The sequence below is a fragment of the Puma concolor genome, chromosome B4 (genome assembly GCF_028749965.1).
Source record: "Puma concolor isolate L17-30 chromosome B4, mPumCon1.1.hap2, whole genome shotgun sequence".
Classification (NCBI taxonomy): domain Eukaryota; kingdom Metazoa; phylum Chordata; class Mammalia; order Carnivora; family Felidae; genus Puma; species Puma concolor.
Window position 1 is genome coordinate 11,138,240 of NC_141673.1, and position 27,721 is coordinate 11,165,960.

Here is a 27,721-nt window from a genome sequence, read left to right on the forward strand (position 1 = left end):
TGCCGTCCGCGCCGGGCTGCGAACACGCACGCAAACCGACCAGCTCAGCCCCGTGGCTGGTGGCTTGGGGGGGGGGGGGGGGGTGAGGACCTGACTCGGGAGCCGAATGGGGCTCTCCGGAGTGGAGGGGCGACTTTTGACGAGGAGGGACGGAAGCCATCGGTGGTCTGGCGTAGGCGGCAGCGTTGAGGGGCAAGGCCTAGGTATGGGGAGAGGGGAAAGGAACGGGGGTCAAGTTTGTTTTCCGCCGCTCCTCCGCTGGGTGACCTCGGGCAAGCCTCTCCACCCGGTGGGTTCCTGTCAAGCAGGGCCACCGACAAGGGCAAAGGACACGCGCAGGTGGGAGGGGGTTTCCGCAGAGGGTCCCCAGGGTGCTGCTGTCTCCTCTCCTTTTAGCTCAAGGAGCTCATTGCTAGCACCCGCCTGGGGCCTTACTACAACTCCAGCTCAGTCTATTCGTTTGGGTGAGTCGCCCCGGGCCCCACCCCCACCCCCACCCCCACCCCCAGCCCTCACTAGAACCTGAGACTCAGAGACAAGGAGCGGGTGCTGGCGGCTTCCGATGCGATGGCCTTGTTTTTAAAAATGGGGACACCGAGACATGGGCCTTCCCTTCGCGGAGCTCGGTTTCCTCACCTGTAGAATGGGCACAAGGCCGCGGTGGGGCTCACGCCAGACCGTGGCTGTGCGGCGCGCGTACGCCGCACGGGAGTCGGGGTGGCCCAGCTGTCCCGTGCATGTCCGGCTCCGGCCGGTGGCACACCCCTGAACCCCGCCCGCGCGCGGCCTGGAGGTAGAGAGCGCCTCGCTCCGGGTTTGTCGGGAGGAGGTTTCCACGTGAAGGGGGAAGACAGCGCGGGGGGGGGGGGGGGAGTGGGGGGGGGGGGAGTGGGCACGAGCCAAGCTTGGCTGTCTCCCCCACCGGAGCCAGATGTCCGGCCCCTTCCCACCCGCCTCGCCTTCTGCCTGCCTTAGGGAGGGGCCTCTCACCTGCTTCTTCTGGTTCATCCTCCAAATCCCCGAGCACCGCCGGCCGATGCTGAGCCCCGAGGTGGTGCGGGCGTTGCTGGCGGAGGAGATACAGTCCACGGCCAACGGCTCGGCCCCCGCCCCCTACAGGGCCGACTACGAGGTGGACCCCGAGGGCCTGGTGATCCTGGGTCAGTACTGGGGAGGGGCGGGGGGTGTGGGGCGGGCCGGTGAGGGCTCCGCAGGCCTGGATGCTCTCAGGGTAGGGGTGGGGTGGTCTCCGAGCGACCCCCACCCCCACCCCCACCCCGGGAGCCAGGACCACTGCGGGGCGGTAGGGGGTCGGCACTCAGGGTCAATCTCAGGCAGGCTGGCTCTGATGGTGGCTGCAATTTTTACTTGCACTTTTTCATTTCGTTTTATTTATTTACCTTTGGTCTTCGTTGATTTGTCTGTTCGTTTCCTTTTAACAGAGGCCAGCGTGAAAGACATAGTTGCCCTGAACGCCACGCTGGGTACGCGCCTGGGGTTTTTCTTTCCCCTCCGCTTCGTTTTGAGTCGCTGTTGCGCTTGGCTTTGGTCGAGTGTCGGGGGGCCGCGTGGCTTCCGGTGGGTGCGGGGAGCAGTGGCCTGGAGGGACCCGGGGGGGCTGCCGTGGTGGGCTTGGTGATGAGTCCCGAGCGAGGCTTGGGCCCGCAGGGGACGGGAGGGATGGTACCCCCGTGCGTGCGTGCGTGCGCGTGCGTGTGTGTGCGCGCGCGCGCGTTGCCTGTGCGGGGTGTCGGAGTGAGTAGCCGGGTTAATTGCGCATAAACGTGACTCTCCTTTTTTTATCGCCAAACTCAGTTTAGTGGAAAGCTACGGTTTCCACTAATGGTAGAAAATACTCTTGCCAATTCCAAGCGTTATCAGCCGCTTCGCATTTAAACCTTGGTCTCTTGGAGATCTTTCTGTCACGTTCAAGGATACTCCCTTCACATTTTCCTTCCCCTTCTTAGCCAGGCCCATCTGCCCTGTCTTCCTCCCCCACTCCCATGCCCTGTTGCCAAACTCGCTTTGCTTTTCTCCAAGAGGCTCCGTAGTCCTCCTCCTGCACCCTGGGAACAAAGTACCAGCAGGGCCACCATGCCGCACAGCGCCAGGCGGCACTGTCCACATCGGAGTCTGCGTGACTGGAGACTCCTGCGGTTGTGCAGTGCACAACCTGTGCTGCTGTGCCCTGTGGTCCCGAGCAGAAGCTCCTAAATTCCCAGCTCCTTCTTACATTACCTAGAGCGTCTACCCAGAGCTGAGGCCAGGCTGAGGGCATCAGCCCCCTCTCAGTGGGGCAGGCAAGATTGAAATCATCGTCCTACCCTCTCTTATCTTCTGGCTGGTCAAATGCTCACTTCTTCGGGGGATGGAGGTGATGAGGTCAAAGTGCGATTTCCAAGTAGCTAAAATCATGGTTCTCGAAACTATAGTGAGCACACATCAAAGATGTATTTAACTTCTTAACGAGGGAACCAGTAGAATATTGCAAAACTGGTTCAAAGGAGAATGTGAAAGACAGACGGATGGAGGGATCGATCGATCGATCTCCCTACGTAGCTCCCTATCATCTTCCGCTGCACCGGTACTCACACCGTGACCCTTGGTCTTGGATGGGCTTTTCTGCCGCCCTTGCCTGAGCTGGCTGTCCACGCGTCCTCAGGTTTCTGGCGGTTGCTTTGTAATTATCTTTATTCGGTTTGGTGCACGTCTGGAGTCCCTGCTCCCCGGGAGCACGGTGTCTAATGGGGCGAGGATGACAATTCAAATTCTTCGTACAGGCTTTTTCGAGCATTTCCCCCATGCCAGGCCCCGTGCCTGCTCTGGGGACATCAGATGACCGTGTCCTCACCCCTGCCCTCAGAGGAGCTCTGAGCCCAGGAGAGAGACAGACAAATAAACAGAATCTCATAACACCAAGTGCCAGCGCTAGAGCAGAGGTCCCAGGGGCAGCGGAAGGGGGGGGGATCGTTCCACCCTGGGGACGGAGGGAGACCAGGGGCCACAATCCAAAGCAGAAGAAGGGACCCTGCCTTTAGAGGGAGGGAAAAGTTGCTCCTGCCCGGGAGGGCGGGCGGTCCTGGATGCCTTCATGGGGGGGGGGGGGGGTCAGGAAGCAGACTCAGGCATGGGAGATGGGTAGGGGTCTGTCAGGCTGCAAAGAGGAAGGGACACTCTGGGCAGAGGGAACAGTGTGAGCAAAGGCCAGGCGAGGAGAATGCAGCAGGCATGTTCGTTTACTCTCTCCCAATGACCGGAGGTGACAGGGTTCCCAAACATATTTCTGATGATCAACAGAGACCAGCAGGTACTTCTCTACTTAATAAGCCTCAAAAAAGTGGGGGGGGGGTGCGCCTGGGTGGCTCAGTCGGTTAAGCATCTGACTTCGGCTCAGGTCAGGATCTCATGGTCCGTGAGTTCGAGCCCCGCGTCGGGCTCTGTGCGGACAGCTCGGAACCTGGAGTCTGCTTCCGATTCTGTGTCTCCCTCTCTCTGCCCCTTCCCCGCTCGTGCTCTGTCTCTCTCTGCCTCTCCAAAACAAAGAAAACTAATTAAAAAAGAGAGAAATTATTAAAACGGCAAAAGCAAAACCTCAACTTGGGGCAAGATTTGAAGAAAACAGACGACCAGGAAGAGCCAGGCGGCCTTCCCCAGGTGCTGGCTCAGGCAGATCAGAGGCCCTGTCTCTTCCCTGTCACTGGTGCCCCGTCCCCCCCCCCTCCCCGCACCCCCCCCCCGGAGGAAATCAACTCCCCGATGGAGTCAGGACGGCCAGGGCTCAGGAAGAGGGGGTTGAGGCAGCAGCATCTGAGCAAAGCATCCTCCCCTCCGTTCCCTTACTGGTGCTCAGAACCCCCCAGAGAAGGAGGTGGGAAATGGGCGACCATAGTGGGCGTTCGCCAAAACGGAGTGGCGAAGCAACCGAGTCACGCGGCTGATGAGAAGGTGGCGCTGGGGCTGCAGGGCAGGGGGCGAGCCCCTCACCCACCAGGCTGCCTCCCACCTCCCGGGGCGCCTCCCCTCATCCCTGCTGCTCCCCAGGCTACCCTAGCGTAAGGCTTCGAGGAGAGACTCGGGCTCCAGGGGAGAAACTGTTTGTTGGCTGCTGGTCCCTGGGGCCTGAATCAAACACACAGTAGGGCCCCCACCGACCGTGCCGAGGGGGTGAGCGCACGAAGATGCTAGAACGGTGCAGGGGGGCCTGCCGTGCACGTCCTGACATTGCCTGCAAGGCTCACGGATTCAGTCAGGCGGCAGGTGCAGCGGGGTGCGGACGCAGGAGGGGAGTCCGTGACAGAGAAGGGGCTGCAGAGTGAGGGCAGCCGGCGGGACTGGCTGTGTCCGAGCCTCAAGCCGGGGGGGGGGGGGGGGGGGGGCCCGGCTGGCGTGTGACAAGGCCTGCAGGGCGGTGTGGTGGCCCCCATCCGGCCCGGGTCTGTAAAGGGGTCGCTGACAGCAACTGCTTCACGGGGCTGTTAAGTGAGGTGGTGAGTGGAGGGCGCTTAGCCGCCCTCCCCGCAGCCCTGCATCAAATGCTTAACCAGTCCTGTGTCCTCATCATTAGCTCGAGGCCACTTTCTCGACCCAGCGCTGCCTCTCGGCCCCACCGGAGCGCGCGCCCTTCTCTCCACCTAAAATGAAACCCTCACCCTAGTCCCCCCTTTTTGCAAAAAAATTTTTTTAAAAGTTCATTAGTGCGAGACAGCGCATGAGCAGGGGAGGGGCAGACACAGACTCGGAAGCGGGCTCCAGGCGGGCTCCGAGCTGTTCGCGCAGAGCCCGACGCGGGGCTCGAACTCGCGAACCGCGAGATCGCGAGCTGAGCCGAAGTCGGACGCTTAACCTACAGAGTCCCCCGGGAGCCCCTCGCCCTTCTCCCCTCATTGCACAGCCACCTTGCAGGTCGCTCGGCCTCCCGGAAGCTGCTCCCCGCAGTCAGAGGGGTCTGTGATCCGAGCCCCACCACGCCCCAGCCCTGCCTAACCTTCCATGGCTCCCTGTGGCCACGAGGGAAAGGGTCTCCACTCCAGGGCGTGATCTGGGCCCTGCCTCCCTTCTCCGACTTGCTCTCTTGCCTCAAAGTCCCCTGGCCCCCTCTGGCCACTGGCCGTTTGTTCGCGCTGTGACCCTGCCTCCCCCCACCCCCCACCCCCACCCCAGGTCTCCCCAGCCCTACAGCCAGCTGGGCTTAGAGCCCTCGTTTCCTGAGCTGTTACTTACTGCTGGGCTCTGTATCTGTCCTCACTGTTCTTGGTGCTCCCAGGCGGTGACCGGACCTTTCTCTGGCACTCGCCGGGCATGGAGAGGTCAGTGAGCGCTTAAGCGAATGAACGAATGGACCCATGAGTGAATGCGTGGATGGGGAGAGATGGGAGCCAGCGGGGAGACAGAAAGAAGGGACATGGCACATCTGGGCTGCTCCCCATCCAGCTGCTGTCCCCGGGCCACCCCCGCCCAGGTGAGGACCGGCTGGCCCCCCGGGGTCTCTCCTCCTGGCTAACAGGGGTCAGGGGGCCTGTGCCTCTCCCTCCTCCAGGCTGCTACCGCTACAGCTACGTGGGCCAGGGCCAGGTCCAACGGCTGAAGGGGCCCGACCACCTGGCCTCCAGCTGCCTGTGGCACCTGCAGGGCCCCAAGGATCTCATGCTCAAACTCCGGCTCGAGTGGACGCTGGCCGAGTGCCGGGACCGGCTGGCCATGTACGACGTGGCCGGGCCCCTGGAGAGGAGGCTCATCACCTCGTGAGTCCTGGGAAGGGGGCGGTGATGTGGGGGCCAAATCGCACCCCGTTCCGAGATGAGGGGCTGTGTGACCCTGCTCCTCGGTGTGTGGTCTCTGAGAGGCAGCGGGGCTAGCCCACGGAGAAAGGGAAAAGGGGCTGAAAGGGGCTGCGTCTTGTGGGCCGTCCCCTTTCCCTCCCTGAGCCTCAGTTTCCCCACCTGTAACAAAGCGGTTGTATGAGATGACCCCGAACCTCAGCTCTGAGGGGCGACAGGGCTTGTCAGGACGCTTCAGGGTCTGGCAGCCCCAGACCCCCCCCCCACCTCTGGTGCTTCTCAGGGGCGTGTCCTAAGGCAAGTCACTTTGCCTCTCTGAGCCTCAGTTTCCTCACTTGTAAAATGGGGGCAGAATCACGTCCACCTTGCCGGGTTATCGCGAGGATTTAAAGGAAACCATCGGTGCCACACTTCTCACACATCGTAATGCTATCCGTTATTGCTACGTGTTCAGTGGATCCATCAAATATCCAGTAACTGCTGTCCGTTGCTACTCTCATTGTATATAGTCTAGTGGGATTGGGTCACGAGGGGCATTGAATGCCAGGAGCAGTTTGAGCTGTAACACTTGGTAAGTGGCCCCCACTTACCAGCCCCCCCCCCAAAGTTCTTGAGCAGAGGAGCGGGGCTTGAGGACATCGGATAGGATGACAAGGGCAGGAAGCGGGCAAGTGGCAGTGGGGGTGGTGGGGGGAGACCACGAGGGGGCTGGAAATGGCCTCGGCCTCCAGGAGATGTGGCCACCTCCACAGTGTGGGGGAGGGGCTCTGTGAGCCCAGGTGTCACGTGGCTCTGTGACAGGTAGAGGGGCCCGGCTGGGAGGGCAGGGGGGTGCCCCAGGCTGCTGCCTCCTCTGTCTCGCTCGGGCTGGCCCAGCTTCCAGGCGGGAGTGGGGGCGAGACCCGCGTGTTCAGATCAAGGGCAATCCTGGAGGTTGGGCAGGGCTGAGGTTCTCCCCCAGATCCCTCCCCTCCCCCCTCACCCCCCCCCCCCGCCTCTCTGAATATCCTGGCTCTGAGGCGGCACACTCATTTGCGACACCGCCCCCCACATGGTGACCTCAATCTGGGGTGTGCGTGGGCTGGGTTCCTGGAGGGCTCTGGGAAGGCGGAGAAGTCAGACACCATCTGATTTCCAGCCCCGATGAGGGTGGGGACGCTTGCGGGCTTCCCCTGGGGCTTCTTCAAGTCCCACCCCCCACACGGCCTGCCCAGAGGGAGGGGACCCGGCTCGGCCTCGCCCCTGCCCGCTGTGGTACCCAGGCGGCTCGGACATCCCACCTCAGAGCCTTGCAGGTCTCCAATGGTGGGTCGGATAAGGTCAGGGGGTCCCCAGACTTGCACCCCAGAGTCGTGAGAGGGTCTTGCGCGGTGACAAAGAGGGCAGAGCAGGAGGGTCCCCGACCTACTTGAACCCCGTGGTTTCTCTTATGGGTTTCGCACCCTGGGAGACGGCGACACATTTTTGTCTCTGCTGCTAAGCAGATAAAAGAAAAAAAACCCCAACGTTAAAGGCTGAGGCGCCCACTACAGGTGACCTCGGGCCCCTCAACCCTGAAACCTGGGCTCCCTGCGGGGTACCGGCCGGGCACTCGGGGGTCACAGGGCTTCTGAGGGGACAGGGGCTGAGGGACGGGAGGCAACCTCCTGGCCTCTCTCACCTGAGGAGCTGGCCTGACCCTCCCAGGGCCTCCAGTCGGCCTCCTGGGCCAGAGAGGGTCAGAAACCTGCCCAAGGACACACAGCAGGCTGGCCACAGCTGTGCTGCTCTTAGATCGCCCTCCCGGGCCCCTCCCGCCCCGGCCACCTTTCTCTGTCCTTCCAGGGTCTACGGCTGCAGTCGCCAGGAGCCCGTGGTGGAAGTCCTGGCATCCGGCGCCGTCATGGCCGTGGTCTGGAAGAAAGGCCTGCACAGCTACTACGACCCCTTTGTACTCTCCGTGCAGCCTGTGGCCTTCCAGGGTGAGGGGACGCGTCCCTAGGGATGGGGGGGGGTGGGGCGTTGCTGTGAGAAACCCAGGGCACAGGCCAGCAGGTCTTTCACCTTCCTGTTGGAGTTGGGAGTGGGACGGGGGCAGAAGGAAGGTTCTGGAAGCTCCTCCGCTCTCCACCCTCCCGTGCCCTCGGCCCCTCTCTTCTGTCCTCTATTCTCACTCCATTTCCCTACCTTTCACCTGGCTCTCCGGCCCTCCCTGTCCCTGTCCCTGTCCCTCCTCTCCCTCATTCTCTCTCCCGCCCTCTTTCTGTTTATTGTCTGTTCTGTCCCCACCCTGGACCTGTGTCTCCTCTCCAGGCTCCTCCCCTGGCCCTTCCCCACCCCCCCGCCCACCCCCCTCCCGCCCCTGCACCTGCCTGAGGCTAGAGGGTGGGTCTGTGGTCAGGAGGCCCCGAGAACCTCAGATTCACCCCCAGACCACCCTCACATACCTAGGGTGAGCCCCACATCTCTCTGAAGAAGGCGTTCGGCTCAGGGAGGGCTATCCACACCATTTCCGGGAAGGGCTCCCCAGGCTGCCCGCGGGTCTCCCCGCTGTCCTCCTGCTCCGGATCTCCCTCGCTGACACCCCCTTTCCCAGGAAGAGCTCACCCTGCCCTTCGTGCCCTGGCTGTCGTTAGGCCTGGATCAGCGAGGCCGACTCTGTAGTTTCCGGAGCAGGTGGAAGAGAGGGTTGGAGACAGGAGACCACGAGACGCTGCCCCCTCCTCTCCTGGTGGTCTGCCTCTTCCCGCCCCTGGTGTTGGCCCCAGAGGTCTCCTGGCAGTGGCCCAGGTCCCCAGCGGCCCCGGCTGGGTTCCGGCAGCCCTGGGGGGGGTGCCTGGGGCCGAGGAGCTGCCGGAGCCCGTGCTGGTTCCAGGGAGTCACTGACATAGCTCAGGGGAGAGGGGGACAAGGTGACCCTGGCTCCGGGAAGAGGTGGCGGGGCCCCTGGGAACCCTCCTGATCCCTCGCCCTCTCACTGTGTGACCTCAGCCAGGTCCCTCCTCCTCTCGGAATCTCAGCTTTGCAAAGGGGAATGATTCTCCCTCCCCCGATGCCCAGAACCGCGAGGCTTGCACAGTGGTGACCACGTGTAGTAAACGTTCAGGGGCAACACAATTCGTGCCAATAGGTAACATTTATTTGAGGACTCACCACCGATCAGGCTCTCTGTGCGTGGCGTGTCTATTTAATCGGCTGAGCTGCCCTGGGAGGTAGGTGCTACTGTGGCCCCCGTGTTGCAGATGGGGAAACTGAGGCCCAAGGCCACACATTCACACTCCACCACTGAGCTCGACGGTTTAATGGCAGGATGCGGGTGGGGCTGCGGCTGCCTCTCACCTGCTGGGAGGCGCGGCGAGCTGGGGCCGGGGGAACCCTGTGTAACAGCTGCTCTCGGGGCCCCAGCTTGCGAGGTGAACCTGACCCTGGAGGGCCGTCCGGAGCCGCAGGGCGTCCTCAGCACGCCTTACTTCCCCAGCTACTACTCGCCCAGCACCCACTGCTCCTGGCACCTCATGGTGAGCCCCGTGCCCTGCCACCCATCTGCCCTCCGCCCAGGGCACCCTACGGACCTCAGGAAGCCCCGGCGGGGAGGGGACCGCTGTCCTGCCCCTGCTGGAGCAGCCACAGGCTGGGCCCTGGGTGCAAATCTCCCTGGGAGGGGGAGGGGAGGACAAGTGTGGCCAAGGTCTGCCTCCCTTGGCCACAGTGGTGCCTGTGTGTTGAGTGACAGACAGACCTCAGCCCCGGCAGGCCCTCTGTGTCGACAGGCCTCCTCCCTTTGCGGGGCTGGGAAGCGGGGCCACCAGCCCAGCCACAGCCCACGGGCCGCGTGGTGACCACTCCTCTGTCACAGGTGCCCTCCCTGGACTACGGCTTAGCCCTCTGGTTTGACGCCTATGCTCTGCGGAGGCAGAGGTATGACCTGCCGTGCACCCAGGGACAGTGGACGATCCAGAACCGGAGGTACCCACCCCCTGGGGCCCCCTTCCTCTCCCCACAGTCACCCGCCTGGGGAGCCCACGTCCCGGACCTCAGAGGGGCAGCGCAGGAAGAGGGCACAGGGCACAGGGCACAGGCGAGGCTCTTAGGCCCGCCGCCCCGGCCCCAGCCTCCCGTCCTGCCACCCGAAGGTCTCGGACACCTTGGCTGTTGATTCTGGTTCGGGCGGGATGGCTTCGCTTCCTTGGCTGCTGTCACCCCACTGTCTGGTCCCCTGAATTCTCAAATGAGACGATGCCGGAGCCACAGGACTCCACGTGCACCCGGGGACCCTTCTTCCCTTACCCCACGCCCTGCTGTTGGCCAAAGTCGAGTGGCTTCCAGGCTGGAAAGCTGCATGGCCAGGGCCAAGCCCGCTCTGGCTAATGTGACCAAGGGTGGCCGATCGCCAGGGTCGCTCCGTATCACCCACATCACCCACGGGACGCTTGCCCTGCTGTCTGTCCTGACTTGGGCCCCCTGAGGACAAAGTTTCGGAGGAAGAAGTGAGCCCTCGGGGAGGTGGGACAGGACACAGCGGGGCCGCCCGTGGGTCGTCCGGGGTTGCAGTTTGATCAGTAGGAGGAGGACTGGTAAATGGCCACTGGGGCAGGCAACCTGGGGCCCCCGGTGGCCCTGACAGCTGCGAGGAGTGAGGCGGGAGGGTGGTGGGGAAGGGAGGCGGTGTAGACATGCTCTCCCCAGTCTGGGAAGAGGTGGGTGACCTGGGACATTTGGGGGAGGGGATACTTACGATGGGAGGGGCTCCATGCCTAAGCCCTGAGTGGGAGCGGCCCCCAGAGGGAGAGGGGAAGGTTCGGGCACCTGTGGCGGTGAGATGATGACGTAAGTTACAGGCAGGGCTGCGGGGTAGGGGGAGTAGGTAGGCCCTCCCGGGGCCCCATTGTTGGGCGGCAGACGTTTGGGGAGAGAAGAGGGATCTTGAAGTAGCCTTGCCGGCCGGGGTGGGGTCCAAGGACGTTGGAGAGAAGCTTCTGCACCTAGTAGGGTCGGGCCTCTGCCCTCCCTTCCAATCCCAGGATTCTGGCCTCAGAGGCTGGGATGCTCATGTGCAAAGTTCCCGACGTCTTGGCTTCACGGAGTTTGAGTGTCCGAGATTCCAGGACATAAAATGCAAAAAGGTTCCAGGACTCTAAAAGCCTCGGATTCTGGGACTGGTGTCCACCTTCGCCAACGCGGGCTTTGTCGGTCGATGCTATTCAGACAAAAGGTCACAGGGTTGACGACGCTCCTTGACTCGTCATCATCCTTTCCGGGGCCCTGGCAATTCATCAGGGACTGTGGTTAAAGGGAAAAAAGGCGAAATGCCTGTAGTGCGACCTCAGGCCCATGCTGTTCGGGAAACCAAAGGCACCCTGTCCCATGGGTCCCGGCGTGTGGGTGTCATTTCTGGGCACCTCCACCTTTATCCTCAGGGAGCTCCCTGGGGACCCAGGGGAGTCACTCTTGCAACCAGAGTCGGGCGAGGCGGTCGGATCCAAAGCGTGTGTGGGTGTGCATACGCATGCCTGTGTGCGTGAGTCCACGCATGTTCGCCTGCACCCGTAAGTGCCCACCCGAGTGCGGATTCTCCTGCAGAGCCTCTGAGCAGCTGTGCTGGCTGTTCACTCTCTTGGCCACGGCGCTCCTGACCAGCCCGCCGGCACCCGGGTGCGGGGACTGACGGCCTCTGTGGCCCTCGCCAGTTCCGAGAACGGCCTGGGAAGTCCCACCTCTATCTCCTGAGACCTTCGGGAAGGATCCAGGGTCCCCAGGTGGAGACTCACGCCCCAGGCCGGCCCCCCGGAGTTCCTGCCCATGTCTGAGTGTGGAAGGGAAGGCAGACGTGTGTCTCCAGATCATAAGCACCGGACAAACATTTCCTCTAGTTTCGCTCTTTTTTGATAATGATCATCCAGTGTAGACGCTGAGAAACTCTTTGAATGAGCATTTGTTGGAAAATTTGCTTGTGTGGGTGGCAAAGATATGAGAGGTCCGGGGAAGGGTGTTGATTTGCAGGCACAGGGTGTATAGGGAGGGGGAGGGCACAGCCCTTGGACCCAGAATGGCCACGGACGAGGAGCGATAGAGGGCGGGTTGGGGGCAAGGGGGGCTTGCCCTTCAGGTGACGATGTAGCGATGAGGAAAGGCTGGGCATCCTCGGCTTTGTGGCCTCCCTCCTCTGGGCCCTTTCTGCCTTTCCCCACCTCCCTCCTTTCTACCCGGCTTCTCCCGGCGCCCACAGCCAAGGCCTCACGCCCTTTGAGTGGCCCGGAGGCGGCGGGGAGGGACGTGGCCTAGTGAGCCTGGCCACCGGCGGCTTGATTTCACAGAACCCGCTCTGGCTGGGCGTCACCACAGCATAGGTTTCCCCTTTACCGGGAATCTGCCTCCTGCCAGCTTCCTCTCCTGTGATGTCACTTTTCTCGTGATCTGCCCGATCATTTCCCCTTCCCTCCCGCTGACGGGAGAGGCAGAAGCACCGGCTCCCTGGGCCCGCGGGAGCCCCCTGTGCCTGACCTGGCTACGGGTGGCCCTCCTAGTCCTCTGTGCCGCTGGGTGGCCAGCACTGCCTGCAGCCACGGGGGCTCCCGGTCAGACTGAGGTCAGCCCGACCCCAGGGCTGGGTGCTGGCCGTGCGCAGGCCCGGCTCCAGCTGCTGCCCTAGACGAGCTCGCAGCCCGATGGCATCAGCAGCTGGCTTTCCGGGAAGTCGTTTTCTCACGTGTTCCTTAACATACCCCGCAAGGGAGATGTTATCACCCCCATTTTATAGACGTGAAAACTGACGCTTGCTGAGGTCGACGTGCCCGAGGTCACGCAGCTGCTTCACGTGGCAAAGCTGGCCTCCAGCTGGGCTCTGCGGCTCTGGGTCCGGAGCTCTGGCCGCCACGCCAGACGCTGCTATTCTCCCTTCTTTAGTGCTTGCGCCTTCTGACCCGCCTTCGCACGTAATCTGTCCTCAGGGAAGGGAATGTGTGCGTGCAGGCAGCCATCCTGGGTCCTTCCTTCCTTCCTTCCTTCCATCCATTCACCCATCTATCCATCCACCCTTCCTTCCTTCCCTCCTTCCTTCCTTCCATCCACCCACCCAATCTTTCTTGAATTCCTCCCGGTGTGGAGTTGCTGATAATGCAAGAAGGTTGATAGGGTCTCTTCTGACAGTCTGGGTCAGGCGAGAAGGAAAAACCCCCAACCCGGAGAGGTGAGAAAGCAAGCCGGCCGCTGCGCAAACATGTGCCTCCAGACCCCCACGCTTTGCAGCTGAGCTGGGTTCCACGGCCTTTAGACTCCTGGCGCCTCCTGAAGAGGGCTGGTGGGGGAGGAGGTGACGCTTGGATGGGGAGGAATTAGAGAGCCAGCGGGGGTGCATGCCCTTCCCCAGAAGGCTTTGCAGCAGGATCCAGACATGCAGATGCGCACAGGGGCCCAGCTGGTGCATCACTCCGTGAGGCAGGCTGCGTCGGGGAGAGCGGGAGAGGGAGGGGCAGCCCTACACATGCTTCTGATTATTTCCAGCCAGTGTTCCTGGGGCTTCCTTTCCAGAAGAGGAATCTAGATTATTATGTGAAATTAGCAGCTGACTGAACTTGAAAAAAAAAAATTATTTTAACATTGCATCGACGAAACAGACCGTCTTTAACTTGGGTGAGTCAGCCTGAGTCCCTAGATTGTAGCCTCTGCCTTGAATTCTTATGGAGAGACTTGCCCCAGGAAGGCTGTCGCCAGCCCCTGCCCCAGCCCTCCAGGGTAAGCCCCAGATGCTGCCCAGACAGGTCCCGGGGGCACCCGGCTGAGCCACGGGCTGATTCTGGAATTTCTTCTCTCAGATGCCAGTAGGGAAAATGTCCGGTCAGCACGCACTGGTACATGAGAGCCAGAGCTCAGAGTGACCACGCGGCCCTCAGATTCTTCTAGATTGAAATGTTCCACTCCTCTCCCACCTGGCTCTGGTTCCTTCCCTGTCTCTCCAAAGTCTGTCCCTGACTGGGTGGGGACAGTGCCTCACGCCCCTGAGCCTTAATTAAACACGTTCAGGGTTGTGCTGTGACACATTTCCCCTGGCCCCGTGTTTCCCACCTCCTACCTCCGCTGTCCCTGCTCCTCAGGGAAAATCTCCGGGCATAATAATCCATGATAACATTTGTCCACGTTAGAAACAGTCCGATGGACGAGCCAGCCAACCAGCCCAAACCTGCTTTGCTTCCTTAGTTTTAAAAGGACGAGGGCCAGGACTGCTCGAAGGCGCCCCCTAGTGGCGTTTCCTCCCTGTCTTGTCCCCTTGGACCGGAGGAGCCGGGCTTCTCCAAATTTTCCACCTTTAAACCCTTTAAAATTATTGAGCGCCCCAAAGCGTTCTTATGCGGGTCATATCATCTACATTTACAGCATTAGAAATTAGAGGTACGAAAATTTAAAAACACTTACCAATTCATTTAAAATAACGAGCCCGGTGGTGCCTGGGTGGCTCAGTCGGTCAAGCGTCCGACTTCCACTCAGGTCGTGATCTCATGGTTGGTGGGTTCGAGCCCCACGTCAGGCTCTGTGCTGACAGCTCAACCTGGAGCCTGTTTCCGATTCTGTGTCTCCCTCTCTCTCTGCCCCTCCCCTGTTCACGCTCTGTCTCTGTCTCAAGAATAAACATTAAAAAAATTTTTTTAAATAAAAACAAAAAAAAAAATAAAATAACGAGCCCGTTACATTTTAACATAAATAACATATTTTGCAAAAAAAAAAAATTATATTTTCCCAAACCAAAAACAGTTGGTAGGAAAAAATATCGTTTCACGTTTTTGCAACTCTCTCCTAAACTGGATTAGTAGACCAGAACCAGATACACACATCTGCTTCCACATTCAACCGGCTGCCGTTATCGCTAGCACATCGTGTAGTCTCTGGAAAATTCCCCCGCGTCCTTGTTGAGAGAATGCAGGTGAACGTGGCGGGTATCATCCGAGCATTATTATGAACATAATTTTTACTTTGGACGCCCCGCCCTGAGGTGCCCCGGACCACACTTTGAGAACTGCCTGTTGGTCTGGAGGCAAGGAGAGGATTCACTGTGACTAGACAGCAGGAGGAGGCCGGACCTTAAGCCGGGTCGGTGGCGGAACCCGGGAAGTGGGGCTCACATTGCAGTGACGGCCAGGGTGCCCATCTGCCCCCCCAGAGCGGGCTGAGCGCATCCTCCTAGGTCCTGAGCAGCCTGGATTCTGGTTTACCTCGATGGTTCCCTACCCGAGCCTCATCTAGAAAATGGGACGAGAACAATCCCTGTGTCACGGGATGGAGTTGTGGCAAGAACCTCGAAATCTCTGGGCAGTGAGGCCTTGCGATGTTGCTGTCGATGTGGGAGGGGCCAGACAAGACAACCCCACATCTTCCTCGGGTGTTTGCTGATGAACTCATTGCTTAGTCAGGTGAACTGTGGAGGGCTTGCCATGTTCTAGAAGTTCCGGGGAGGTACCCGGCGTCTGCAAATCAGGGGAGCTGCTCTGTGGGCTGCATCTGCGGTGGGATGCTCCCATCATGCTTTGGGGCGTTCCCGCCTGCTATCTTGACTTCCTCCCGTCCTCTCTGCTGGGGGGGGGGGGCACTTTCCCTTCCGTCTGCATGTTTTCTGACCTGTGTTCTGGGTGTTTCCTGCGTCTGTAAAGCATCCCTATTTGCTCTGTGAGGGTGCTCCCTTCCCTGTGGGGGGCGTTCCCATGAGCTGTTCAGGGAGGGGATCCCACCTGCGAAGGGAGGGAACCCCAGGCTGCTGTCTGGGTAGCGACCCCGTCACTCTGGGGGTGGGCTGCCCCCCCCCCTTGGTGAAAGCGTGCCCACGTGCTCTGGGAGGCAAGGTGCCCCCAGGCGTGGGGTGGGATGAGCCCCCCCCATACCTCCATCCCTGGAGATGGGAAGATTCCTCCCTGCTCTCTGGGCAGAACTTCACCCCTCTGTGGAAGTTCTCCCACCTGCTCTGTGGGCACGAGGGCATCGTCTTGGCGTGGGGGAGTCCCGGAGGGATGTGATGGCCCTCCTGTGGCCAGGGAAATGGTCCCCCCTTCGTGGGACAGAGAAGCTGATGGCCGTCAGCATTACTCTATTGTATTGGTCCTGGGAGCAGAACCGGTGTCTCCCTCAGGTCCAGAGAGAGTCACAGGGAGACCCTCAGGGCTATGGAGGCTTCTCAGTGGGCAGGACAGTGACCGAAGGGGGCACACGGCTGCCTTCCCCCTGCCCCCCTCCACACTGAGCACAAGGGGAGCGTCCTCTCCTGTCTACACCCAGTAGACCAGTCAAGGACTCCTCCCTCTACTGACACACTGAATTTTGTCGGCTTTGGAGTCACCGGGGGTGACCATTTCCCTTATTTTCTAAGGCAGGAAAGCGTGCGGCTCAGAGAGGGCCACGGACTTGCTAGGGAGCCAGGCTTTGAATTTTATCCCGCAGGGAATGGGGAGCCACTGAAGGGTTTTGAGCAGGGGGATGACGGAGGCTGATTTCCAGAAGATGACTGTGGGGGTGAGCATTCACCCAAGGGAGAAGTCAAGACAGATGAGGTGGACGATGGGGGAGCAGCTCCCCCTTCCTCTCCGGCTGCTCTGCCCTTGCCCTGTCTGTGCGCGGGGACCTAAGCTGTCCCTTCCCTCGGGCCGGCCTGTGTGGCCCTGAGCCTCTCTCGGTCGCCCCCAGGCTGTGTGGCCTGCGCACCCTGCAGCCCTATGCCGAGAGGATCCCCGTGGTGGCCAGCGCCAGCATCACCGTGAACTTCACCTCCCAGATCCCACTCACCGGGCCTGGCGTGCAGGTGCACTACGGATTATACAACCAGTCAGATCGTGAGTAGGGGCAGCCTGGGGGGCAGGGCGGGCACCCCCCGACGCCCCTGCAGCTTCTTCCCGCCTGCCTCCCATCCCCAGAGGCTGGACAAAAGGACCGTGTGTGTGTGTGTGTGTGTGTGTGTGTGTGTGTGTGTGTGTGCACGCGCACGCGCGTTCACTGGGCACACCCTCTCATACACGCCCGTGCGTGTGCTGGGTCCGTGTGCCTGGCCACGTATGTCCTCATGCACTGTGCATACCGGCACGTGCGTGACCACACGAATGCAGCGTGTCCGTCTGCCCGTGTCTGCACGATGACACGTGTCCTGACGGCGCCCTCCCCGTCCAGCCTGCCCTGGAGAGTTCCTCTGCTCTGTGAATGGCCTGTGTGTGCCAGCCTGCGATGGGGTCAAGGACTGCCCCAATGGCCTGGACGAGCGGAACTGCGGTGAGCCACCCACCCGTCGCACCCCTCCTCTCTTCTCTATGCTGAGCCGAGCCCCCTTCTTCAAGTCACGCGCGGACCCCCCCCTTCTCGGCATCCGGGAAGTGGGCTCCCTTAGCTGTGCTAGGTGGCAAAATGGAAGCGGAGAGTGCGAAAGTGGGCTCCCCTGGACCGCCATGTGGGGCAGGAGCAGGGATAAGGTGGGACCCCAGGTCTCCTGACTCCCAGCTCAGGGCTTCTCTCCATCAGGTCATGGCCCCCAGCCGGCTGTCCAAGAAGGAACAGAGTGGCTGGAGGACCAGGAAGGGGAAGGCTGTTGTGCAGGGACAGGCGAGGCGTGGGCGGCCAAGGAGATAATCCTGTGTCTCCCTCCCTCGAGTGCGGTCTTCACTCCTCTACTCAGGGGTTCGGACTGCAGCTGCCATCTTCTTGGAATTATGTTCCCCACTGCCCGGCCCTGGTGGTCTCTTGGAATAATGCCTGTCCCTCTGAGTTCTGGCTTCTGGGCCCCCAGATTCACCACCGGGGCAGCCTTTTCTTGTGTGACCTCCCCAGGCCTCCCCCAACCCCATCCCACCCAATTTTACATCCTTGGGGAGAGAAGAGGGAGGGAAGGGAGATGTGCTGGGGAAGGTGCCTCATTTTTGGAACCAGAGCATCTGGCTGCAAGTTCTGGCTCAGCCAGGTGACCTTGGACAAGTCACTTCCTTTCTGTTTCCACTGATGAAACGGGGTGCCTCACAGTACCTCACAGGGTTGCTGTGAAACTTGGTGGGTAGAGTAGCTAAGAAAGACATCTGGGATCATAACACATGTTCTGCAGGCAGCACAGGGTCCCGGCCTGGCTTCTCTGGCTTCTCTCACCTGCCTCCTTTGTGTGTCCCCACACAGTCTGCAGAGCCACATTCCAGTGCCAAGAAGACAGCACGTGCATCTCACTGTCCAGGATCTGTGACCGGCAGCCTGACTGTCTCAACGGGAGTGATGAGGAGCAGTGCCAGGGAGGTAGGGGTGGGGGGTGACCAGCTGTCCAGAGGAAAACCAAGCAATGGGCTTAGCCAGACAGCCCAGCCCTTCCGCATGCTTCTTCAGCAAGGGCTTCTGCCTTCTTGTCCAAACACTTACCAACCCATCTGTATGGATGCTGATATGTCCATTCATCCGTCCGTCCGTCCAACCATCCATCCACCCATCTGTCCAACAACCTGCCTCCCAATCCACTGAACCATTAATCTACTCATCTATGAGTTCACTTAACTACCTGTGTGTCCATCATTCCATCCTCCGTCCACGTATCTATGTATGCATGTATGCACACATCCAACCATTGGTCTCTTTACCTACCTATTTGCCTATTGGACCTTCCATCCACTCATTTATCCATCCTTCTAGCTGTTTGTCAGTCTCCCTACTGGACCATCAATCCACTCATTTGTTGGTCTGCCCAGTCTCCTGTCTGTATTTCATGTTTACCCATCCATCCATCCATGCACCCATCCATCTAGCCATCTATGCACCCATCCATCTATCCATCCATACATCCATCCAAACATCCATCTATCCATCCAAGCATGCATGCATCCATCCATCCAACCATCCATCCATCTATCCAACCATCCATCTATCCATCCATGCATCCATCCGTCCATCCATCCATCCATCTGTCCATCCATGCATCCATCCATACATCCATTTATCCATCCATGCATCCATGCATCCATCCATGCATGCATCCATCCATCCATCTATCCATGCATGCATGCATGCGTGCATGCATCCATCCATCCATTCATCCATCTATCCATCCATGCATCCATGTATGCATCCATGCATCCATGCATCCATCCATCCATCCAACCATGCATCCATCCATCCACCCATCGATCCATGCATCCATCCATCCATCCATCCATCTATCCATCCATCCATCCATGCATCCATCCATCCATGAATCTATCCATCCATCCATCCATTCATGCATCCATCCATCCATGCATCCATCCATCCATCTGTCCATCTATGCATTCATGCATCCATCCATGCATCCATCCCTCCACGCATCCATCCCTCCATGCATCCATCCATCCGTGCATCCATGCATCTATTCATCCATCCATCTACCCATTCATCCATGCATCCATCCATCCATCTATCCATCCATCCATCCGTCCATCTGCATTCATGCATGCATCCATCCATCCATCTATCCATCCATCTGTCCATCAATGCATCCATCCATCCATCCATCCATCCATCCATCCATGTATCCATGCATCCATGCATCCATCCATCCATCCATCCACCCATCCATCCATGTATCCATGCATCCATGCATCCATCCATCCATCCATCCGTCCATCTGCATTCATGCATCCATTCATCCATCCATGCATCCATCCGTCCATCCATCCATCCATCCATCCATGCATCCATGCATCCATCCATCCATCCATGCATCCATCCATCCATCCATCTATCCATCCATGCATCCATGCATGCATCCATCCGTCCATCCATCCATCCAACCATGCATCTGTCCATCCATGCATCCATCTATCCATTCATGCATCCATCCATCCATCTACCCATCCATCCATGCATCCATCCATCCATGCATCTATCCATCCATCCATCCATCCATGCATCCATCCATCCATGCATCCATCTGTGCATCCATGCATCCATGCATGCATGCATGCATCCATGCATCCATCTATCCATCCATCCATCCATCCATCCATCCATCCATCCATGCATCCATCCATCCATGCATCCATCTATCCATCCATCCACCCATCCATCCATGCATCCATCCATCCATGCATCCATCCATCCATCTATCCATCCATTCATGCATCCATCCATCCATCCGTGCATCCATGCATCCATGCATGCATGCATCCATCCATCTATCCATCCGTCCATCCATCCATCCATCCATCCATGCATCCATCTGTCCATCTATGCATTCATGCATCCATCCATGCATCCATGCATCCATCTGTCCATCTATGCATTCATGCATCCATCCATGCATCCATCTATCCATGCATTGATGCATCCATCCATCCATCCATCCATCCATCCATCCATCCATGTTACCATCTATCCGTCCGTCCGTCCGTCCGTCCATCCATCTATGCATCTATGCATGCATGCATGTATCCATCCATCCATCCATGCATCCATCTACCTATCCATGCATGCATCCATCCATCCATGCATCCATCCATCCATCCATCTATCCATCCATTCATGCATCCATCCATCCATGCACCCATGCATCCATGCATCCATCCATCTATCCATCCATGCATCCATGCATGCATCCATCCGTCTATCCATCCATCCAACCATGCATCCATCCATCCATCTGTCCGTCCATGCATCCATCCATACATCCATTTATCCATCCATGCATCCATGCATCTATCCATCTATCCATCCATCCATGCATCCATGCATCCATCTATCCATCCATCTATCCATCCATGCATCCATCCATCCATCTATCCATCCATCCATCTGTCCATCCATGCATCCATGCATCCATCTATCCATTCATGCATCCATCCATACATCTACCCATCCAATCATGCATCCATCCATCCATGCATCTATCCATCCATCTATCCATCCATCCATGCATCCATCCATCCATGCATCCATCCGTGCATCCATGCATCCATGCATCCATCCATCCATCCATCCACCCATCCATCCATGCATCCATCCATCCATGCATCCATCCATCCATCTATCCATCCATTCATGCATCCATCCATCCATCCATGCATCCATGCATGCATGCATCCATCCATCTATCCATCCATGCATCCATGCATCCATCTGTCCATCTATGCATTCATGCATCCATCCTTGCATCCATGCATCCATCTATCCATGCATCCATGCATCCATCTATCCATGCATCCATCCATCCATCCATGTTACCATCCATCTGTCCGTCCGTCCGTCCGTCCATCTATGCATCTATGCATGCGTGCATGTATCCATCCATCCATCCATGCATCCATCTACCTATCCATGCATGCATCCATCCATCCATGCATCCATCCATCCATCTATCCATCCATTCATGCATCCATCCATCCATGCATCCATGCATACATCCATCCATCCATCTGTCCATCCATCCATCCATGCATCCATCTGTCCATCTATGCATTCATGCATCCATCCATCCATCCATGCCTCCATCCATCCATCTACCCATCCATGCATCCATGCATGCATGCATGTATCCATCTATCCATCCATCCACCCATCCATCCATCCATGCATCCATCCATCCACCTATCCATCTGTCCATCTGTCCATCTATGCATTCATGCATCCATCCATCCATGCATCCATCCATCCATCCATCCATGCATCCATCCATCCATGCATGCATCCTTCTATCCATCCATGCATCCATGCATGAATCCATCCATGCATCCATCCATCCATGCATCCATACATCCATGTATCCATCCATCCATCCATCCATGGATCCATCCATCCATCCATCCATCCATCCATCCATGCATCCATCCATCCATGCATGCATCCTTCTATCCATCCATGCATCCATGCATGAATCCATCCATGCATCCATCCATCCATGCATCCATACATCCATGTATCCATCCATCCATCCATCCATGGATCCATCCATCCATCCATCCATCCATCCATGCATCCATACATCTATCCATCCATCCATGTATCCATCCATCCATCTGTCCATCTATGCATTCATGCATCCATCTATCCATCCATCCATCCATCCATCCATCCATGCATCCATCCATCCATGCATCCATCCATCCATCCATCCATGGATCCATCCATCCATCCATCCATCCATCCATTTATCCATCCATCTGTCCATCCTTCCATGTATCCATCCATCCATCTGTCCATCTATGCATTCATGCATCCATCCATCCATCCATCCATCCATCCATCTATCCATCCATGCATCCATCCATCCATGCATCCATCCATCCATGCATCCATCCATCCATCCATCCATCCATCTATCCATCCATCCATCTGTCCATCTATGCATTCATGCATGCATCCACCCATCCATCCATCCATGCATCCATCCATCCATGCATCCATATATCCATACATCCATACATCCATGTATCCATCCATCCATCCATGGATCCATCCATCCATCTATCCATCCATGCATCTATCCATCCAACCATCCATCCATCCATCCATGCATCATCCAACCATCCATCCATCCAACCACCCTTGCATCCATCCATCCATCCAACCATCCAACCATCCAACCACCCATGCATCCATCCATTCATCCAACCAGCCAACCAACACCTGCAGACAACCCAGGGATAGGTGAAGCAGAGTGAGGGACTGGGAATAAAAGTCCCCTGCCCTCTGGGATTGTCCATTAGTAGGAAGACATGATGAGTGACTGGCCCATCACCTTCTGGACATCATGTCCAGGAGCACGGGAAGTCTGGACTGCGGGAGGAGATCAGGCAGGGAAAGCTTCCTAGAGGAGGTGGGCTTTGAACATGGCCTTGAAGAGAGGTAAAATGTAAAGAGGCGGGAGGAAAGGAGAGCAGGCCAAGACCAGGTGGTGGCACAGAAAGGTCTTCGCGGCGAAGACGGTGAGGAGCAGGTGGGTGGCTGGCTGGGGCCGGGGTCTGGAGGCGGGCTGGGCTAGGCGGGGAGCCTCAGAATGCCAGGAGAGGCACAGCCCGGTTCTTGGAAGCCTAGTCTGAAAGCGGAGGCATAGTTCTGCCTCCCGGTACACCTGGAGTGGCAGGCACGACCTCGGGAGTCACAGCCTGCTGAGGAGACACAGCCTTGGTCTCAACACACCAGTCTGAAGGGGGTGAAGGGTGGGGAGGGGACACGGCCTGCCTTTAGGACATGCTGCAGGAGCCCCAGGGACCCCTTCAGTGTGGTCGAGGGATCACTCCACAGTCTCCTCCGGCCTCTTCCAGCCTCCATATTCCCTGGGCCTTTTTCAGAGGCTCCCTTGGGCTCGGGCACCTACTCTCGGTGACCCATCCCCACCCCTTCTCCCGCAGGGGTGCCTTGTGGGACATTCACCTTCCAGTGTGAGGACCGCAGCTGCGTGAAGAAGCCCAACCCGCAGTGTGACGGGCTGCTGGACTGCAGGGACGGCTCAGACGAGCAGCACTGTGGTAAGCCTGGCCTGCGGCTGCCTGGGGCACTTCAACGGGGCAGACGGGCGGAGAGAAGGCTGTCTGCAGCGGCTGGGCCCTGGAGTGTGGCGGGGAGGGAGGTGCCCACACGGGAAAGCTGAAGGAGAGCTCACTTTGTCTCTTTCTGTCCTGCCTCTGCACCTGCTCTGGGTCCGTCCTCTCCTTTATTCTTTTTCCCGCCTCCTTCCATCTGTCCTCTGCCCTTCCTCGATGCCTCCCCTTCTCCGTCTCTCTCTGCCTGTTTCTCACCGGCTTCTGGCCCTGCCCCTCCCCCCACGCACCCAGACTGTGGCCTCCAGGGCCCCTCCGGCCGCATAGTGGGCGGTGCCGTGTCTTCGGAGGGCGAGTGGCCCTGGCAGGCCAGCCTCCAGGTTCGGGGCCGACACATCTGTGGGGGGGCGCTGATCGCTGACCGCTGGGTGGTAACAGCCGCTCACTGCTTCCAGGAGGACAGGTGAGTGGGGGGCATGGGCACCTAGACCACAAGAGACGGGGTAGAGAAGGCCATGGCAGGGGGTGGACAGCGGGTCTGAGATCCAGGCAAGAAGGAAGGGTGGTGGAAGTCCAACAGACGGGCTGTTCTGACCCTTGGGTTCAGTCCTGGCTCCACCATGAACATAGTCTGCGGCCCCAGAAAGGATGCTCAACCTCTCTGCTCTACTTCCAGTATCTCGATTCAAGCTGGGTCAGTGATTCATTCACCACTCACTCATTTACTCATTCATTCAGAAATATTTCTTGCGCTCCTGCTAGGGAGCTGGGCCGGAAACTAGGGGCACCAGCAGAGAACAGAACTGCCCGACCTGGCCATAGGCCATGCCCCCCCTCTGCCAGGTTGCCCCCCGACCTGGTGAGTGGGGCCCAAAGAAGCCAAGAAGGGACATGCCACCCAGCCCCACAGAGGTCTTCTCCATCTGCACGATGGGCTCTCAACACCTCCTCCCCCCACCCCGGCCCCCATCTCCTGCCCATCATCCCCCCCACCCTGCCTCACCCCCAGGACAGCCAGCCCTGGACTCCCCTCCCACACCTCCTCTTCTGTCCTGGGTCTACACAGCCCCCAGCCAAAGGCCAGGAGCCATCGGGGCGCCCCACCCCCTGCTCCTTACATCCAGAGCCAGAGACCAAGTTCTCTCGGTGCACCCGGCCAACGCTCAGCCGTGGCCCGTCCACGCTATCGCCAGCGCCTCGGGCCACCCCAGGCAGCCCAGAGCCCAGCTCCGCTTTGCATTCCCAGCCCAGGTGCCTGGGGGCTCTTTCTGGGTGCAGTCTGACCACCTCATTCTCTCACTGCCTCCCTGGCTCCCCGCAGCCGGCAAGGTAAAGAAAGATTTGGACGCTGACCTGACATCGGGGGGTGGGGGAGTGGGGAGGGGGTCTTCACTGCCCCTTCTCTGCTGACTGCTCCACACTGGGAGCCCCCTCCCCTCCCCAGTGAGGACTAGGCAGGTCTCAGCGAGCTCACAGCAGCCCCATCTGTAAAGCGCAGGGACAAAAAGGAGAGAAGTGTTCGTCACTGCCTGGCGCTGTGCTAATTTTTTTACACGCACAGTCTCACTGAATCCCCCCAGTAACGTAGGAGTAGAAGGTGCTATTCCCATTTCACAGACGGGGAGACTGAGGGCTAGAGAGGCGCACACACACGGAGGCAGGGGTGAAGCTGGGACTGGAACCCAGGCAGGTGGATTCTGGCGCCAGCACCCACGCTGTACACCGCCCCCCCCCACCAGCTACCCGGGGGGGGGGGGGGGGGAGGGAGAGTGTGGTGGCCCGCGGCCCACGTGGGGAAGCTGGCTCTCCTGGGACCGGAGAGGCCGCGGCTGAGCGAGGACGCACCCCCTCCCCACCCCCAGCATGGCCTCCCCGGCGCTGTGGACCGTGTTCCTGGGCAAGGTGTGGCAGAGCTCGCGCTGGCCGGGCGAGGTGTCCTTCAAGGTGAGCCGCCTGCTCCTGCACCCTTACCACGAGGAGGACAGCCACGACTACGACGTGGCCCTGCTGCAGCTCGACCACCCCGTGGTGCGCTCGCCCGCCGTGCGCCCCGTCTGCCTGCCCGCGCGCTCCCACTTCTTCGAGCCCGGCCTGCACTGCTGGATCACTGGCTGGGGTGCCCTGCGCGAGGGCGGTGAGCCGGCTTCGGGGGTGGGGGGGGCTGGGGGACAGGTCTAGGGAGTCGGGGAGCGGGCCACCTCCCGTCGCTTCCGGGCCCCGAGGGGGCGGGACAAAGGGCCCCAGGGCTCCACCCCAGAGGCCCTCTGGTCCCGGGGTGAACCGGGGCTGCCTGTCACAGAAGCGGGTGGCTCCTGCCTTCCAGGCCCTTCCCTCCTTGCATGACGTATTTAAAGGGAACGAAGGTCGCGGGGGGGGGGGGGGGGGATGTTCCGTTGGGGGATATGGGTGAGGTGGTGGGGCAGGCTAGGAACCCAACAGCCCCACGGGCAAGCTCCGACCTCCGCTCCTGGGACAGAGGTGGGGCGGAGGGGGCCTGGGGAGCGCTCTTAATTGTTACCACTTTCTACATCGACGTTGGGTTTTAGGGAACGTGGTCTCATTTATTCCGTCGGACACCCCGAAGGGTGGCTATTACGGTCCATTTTATGGATGGGGAAACTGAGGCGCAGAGACATTTTTAGCAGTTGCTCAAAGTCACACAGCCAGAGAGGGTTGGAACCTAGGACCGCCTGACCCCAGGCCCCCTGCTGTTCCTGCTCCAGCCTCTCAGCAGCAGGGGGGTTTCTCCCCTCCCCACCTAAACTGACCATCCCTAGAGGCTACTTCTGTTCCGTGAATATAGGCCCAGGCTGGCATAACCACAGCCATGCCCAGCACCCCTTAAAGGTGGTGGCTTTAAAGACGGGCACATGATGTACAATCTGGAGGCAGGCCAGCAGGACCGTGCGGATAATTTAAAGATGGGGAAACTGAGGCTCAGATGGAAAGTGACTGGATGGAGGGGATGATGGAGAAGAGTAAATCAAGGGCTGGTTCATTTGCTCATTCATTCATTCATTCATTCATCCAAGGGCACATTTATGAGCACCTACTATATGCTAGGCATTGAGTTGGGCAAAGGGACTATAAAGATGAAAAGAGAACATTCTGGGGGGGGGGGAGACGGTGCTAAGAGCCGACATGGGTGGGGAGGCACAACGGCGGTGGCAGCCCAGAGGAGACGCCTAGCCAGGCACGGTCTGGGAGGCGTCCAGAGGAGGGGCTATATCTAAGCTGGGGCTAGGAGGACAGGTGGGCCGTAACAAAGCGGAGGAGAAAGTTAAGCGCACAGTTAAGCGCACAGGAAGCTGCCCAGGGAGCCCTGAGAATGGCCTGCACCAGGGGGCAGGTGGGTCTGGGTGAGGACCGGCAGGAAGGACAGGGGTCTCATAGGCCACTGTGAGGAGGTTGAACCAGGAGTTCACCCGACCCGCACTTTTTTTTTTTTTTTTTAAATATATGAGATTTATTGTCAGATTGGTTTCCATACAACACCCAGTGCTCATCCCAAAAGATGCCCTCTTCAATACCCGTCACCCGCCCTCCCCTTCCTGCCACCCCCCATCAGCCCTCAGTTTGCTCTCAGTTTTTTTAAGAGTCTCTTATGCTTTGGCTCTCTCCCACTCTAACCTCTCTCTCTCTCTCTTTTTTCCTTCCCCTCCCCCATGGGTTCCTGTTAAGTTTCTCAGGATCCACATAAGAGTGAAAACATATGGTATCTGTCTTTCTCTGTATGGCTTATTTCACTTAGCATCACACTCTCCAGTTCCATCCACGTTGCTACAAAGGGCCATAGTTCATTCTTTCTCATTGCCAAGTAGTATTCCATTGTGTATATAAACCACAATTTCTTTATCCATTCATCAGTTGATGGACATTTAGGCTCTTTCCATAATTTGGCTATTGTTGAGAGTGCTGCTATGAACATTGGGGTACAAGTGCCCCTATGCATCAGCACTCCTGTATCCCTTGGGTAAATTCCTAGCAGTGCTATTGCTGGGTCATAGGGTAGATCTAGTTTTAATATTTTGAGGAACCTCCACACTGATTTCCAGAGCAGCTGCACCAGTTTGCATTCCCACCAACAGTGCAAGAGGGTTCCCGTTTCTCTACATCCTCTCCAGCATCTATAGTCTCCTGATTTGTTCATTTTAGCCACTCTGGCGTGAGGTGATATCTGAGTGTGGTTTTGATTTGTAATTTCCCTGATGAGGAGCGACGTTGAGCATCTTTTCATGTGCCTGCTGGCCATCTGGATGTCTTCTTTAGAGAAGTGTCTATTCATGTTTTCTGCTCATTTCTTCACTGGGTTATTTGTTTTTCGGGTGTGGAGTTTGGGGAGCTCTTTATAGATTTTGGATACTAGCCCTTTGTCCGATATGTCATTTGCAAATATCTTTTCCCATTCCGTTGGTTGCCTTTTAGTTTTGTTGATTGTTTCCTTTGCTGTGCAGAAGCTTTTTATCTTGATGAAGTCCCAATAGTTCATTTTTGCTTTTAATTCCCTTGCCTTTGGGGATG

The 27,721-nt window shown here is 58.5% G+C and overlaps 1 protein-coding gene across 5 annotated transcripts in view; it reads left to right on the plus strand.

Moving 5' to 3' along the window:
• TMPRSS6 (transmembrane serine protease 6) overlaps positions 1 to 27,721 on the plus strand; it is a 41,439-nt gene that overhangs the window by 11,183 nt on the left and 2,535 nt on the right. For 3 of the 5 annotated variants that reach the window (XM_086712351.1, XM_086712349.1, XM_086712350.1), the window contains exons 4-16: positions 397 to 464; positions 976 to 1,160; positions 1,443 to 1,484; positions 5,537 to 5,741; positions 7,602 to 7,738; positions 9,162 to 9,274; positions 9,613 to 9,722; positions 16,419 to 16,564; positions 16,896 to 16,994; positions 17,883 to 17,996; positions 23,072 to 23,188; positions 23,495 to 23,663; positions 25,063 to 25,334. In XM_086712351.1, the coding sequence (XP_086568477.1) occupies positions 397 to 464; positions 976 to 1,160; positions 1,443 to 1,484; positions 5,537 to 5,741; positions 7,602 to 7,738; positions 9,162 to 9,274; positions 9,613 to 9,722; positions 16,419 to 16,564; positions 16,896 to 16,994; positions 17,883 to 17,996; positions 23,072 to 23,188; positions 23,495 to 23,663; positions 25,063 to 25,334 (1,777 nt within the window). The remainder of the gene's footprint in view (positions 1 to 396; positions 465 to 975; positions 1,161 to 1,442; positions 1,485 to 5,536; positions 5,742 to 7,601; positions 7,739 to 9,161; positions 9,275 to 9,612; positions 9,723 to 16,418; positions 16,565 to 16,895; positions 16,995 to 17,882; positions 17,997 to 23,071; positions 23,189 to 23,494; positions 23,664 to 25,062; positions 25,335 to 27,721) is intronic. The other 2 variants (XM_086712353.1, XM_086712352.1) reach the window with 2 other exon arrangements.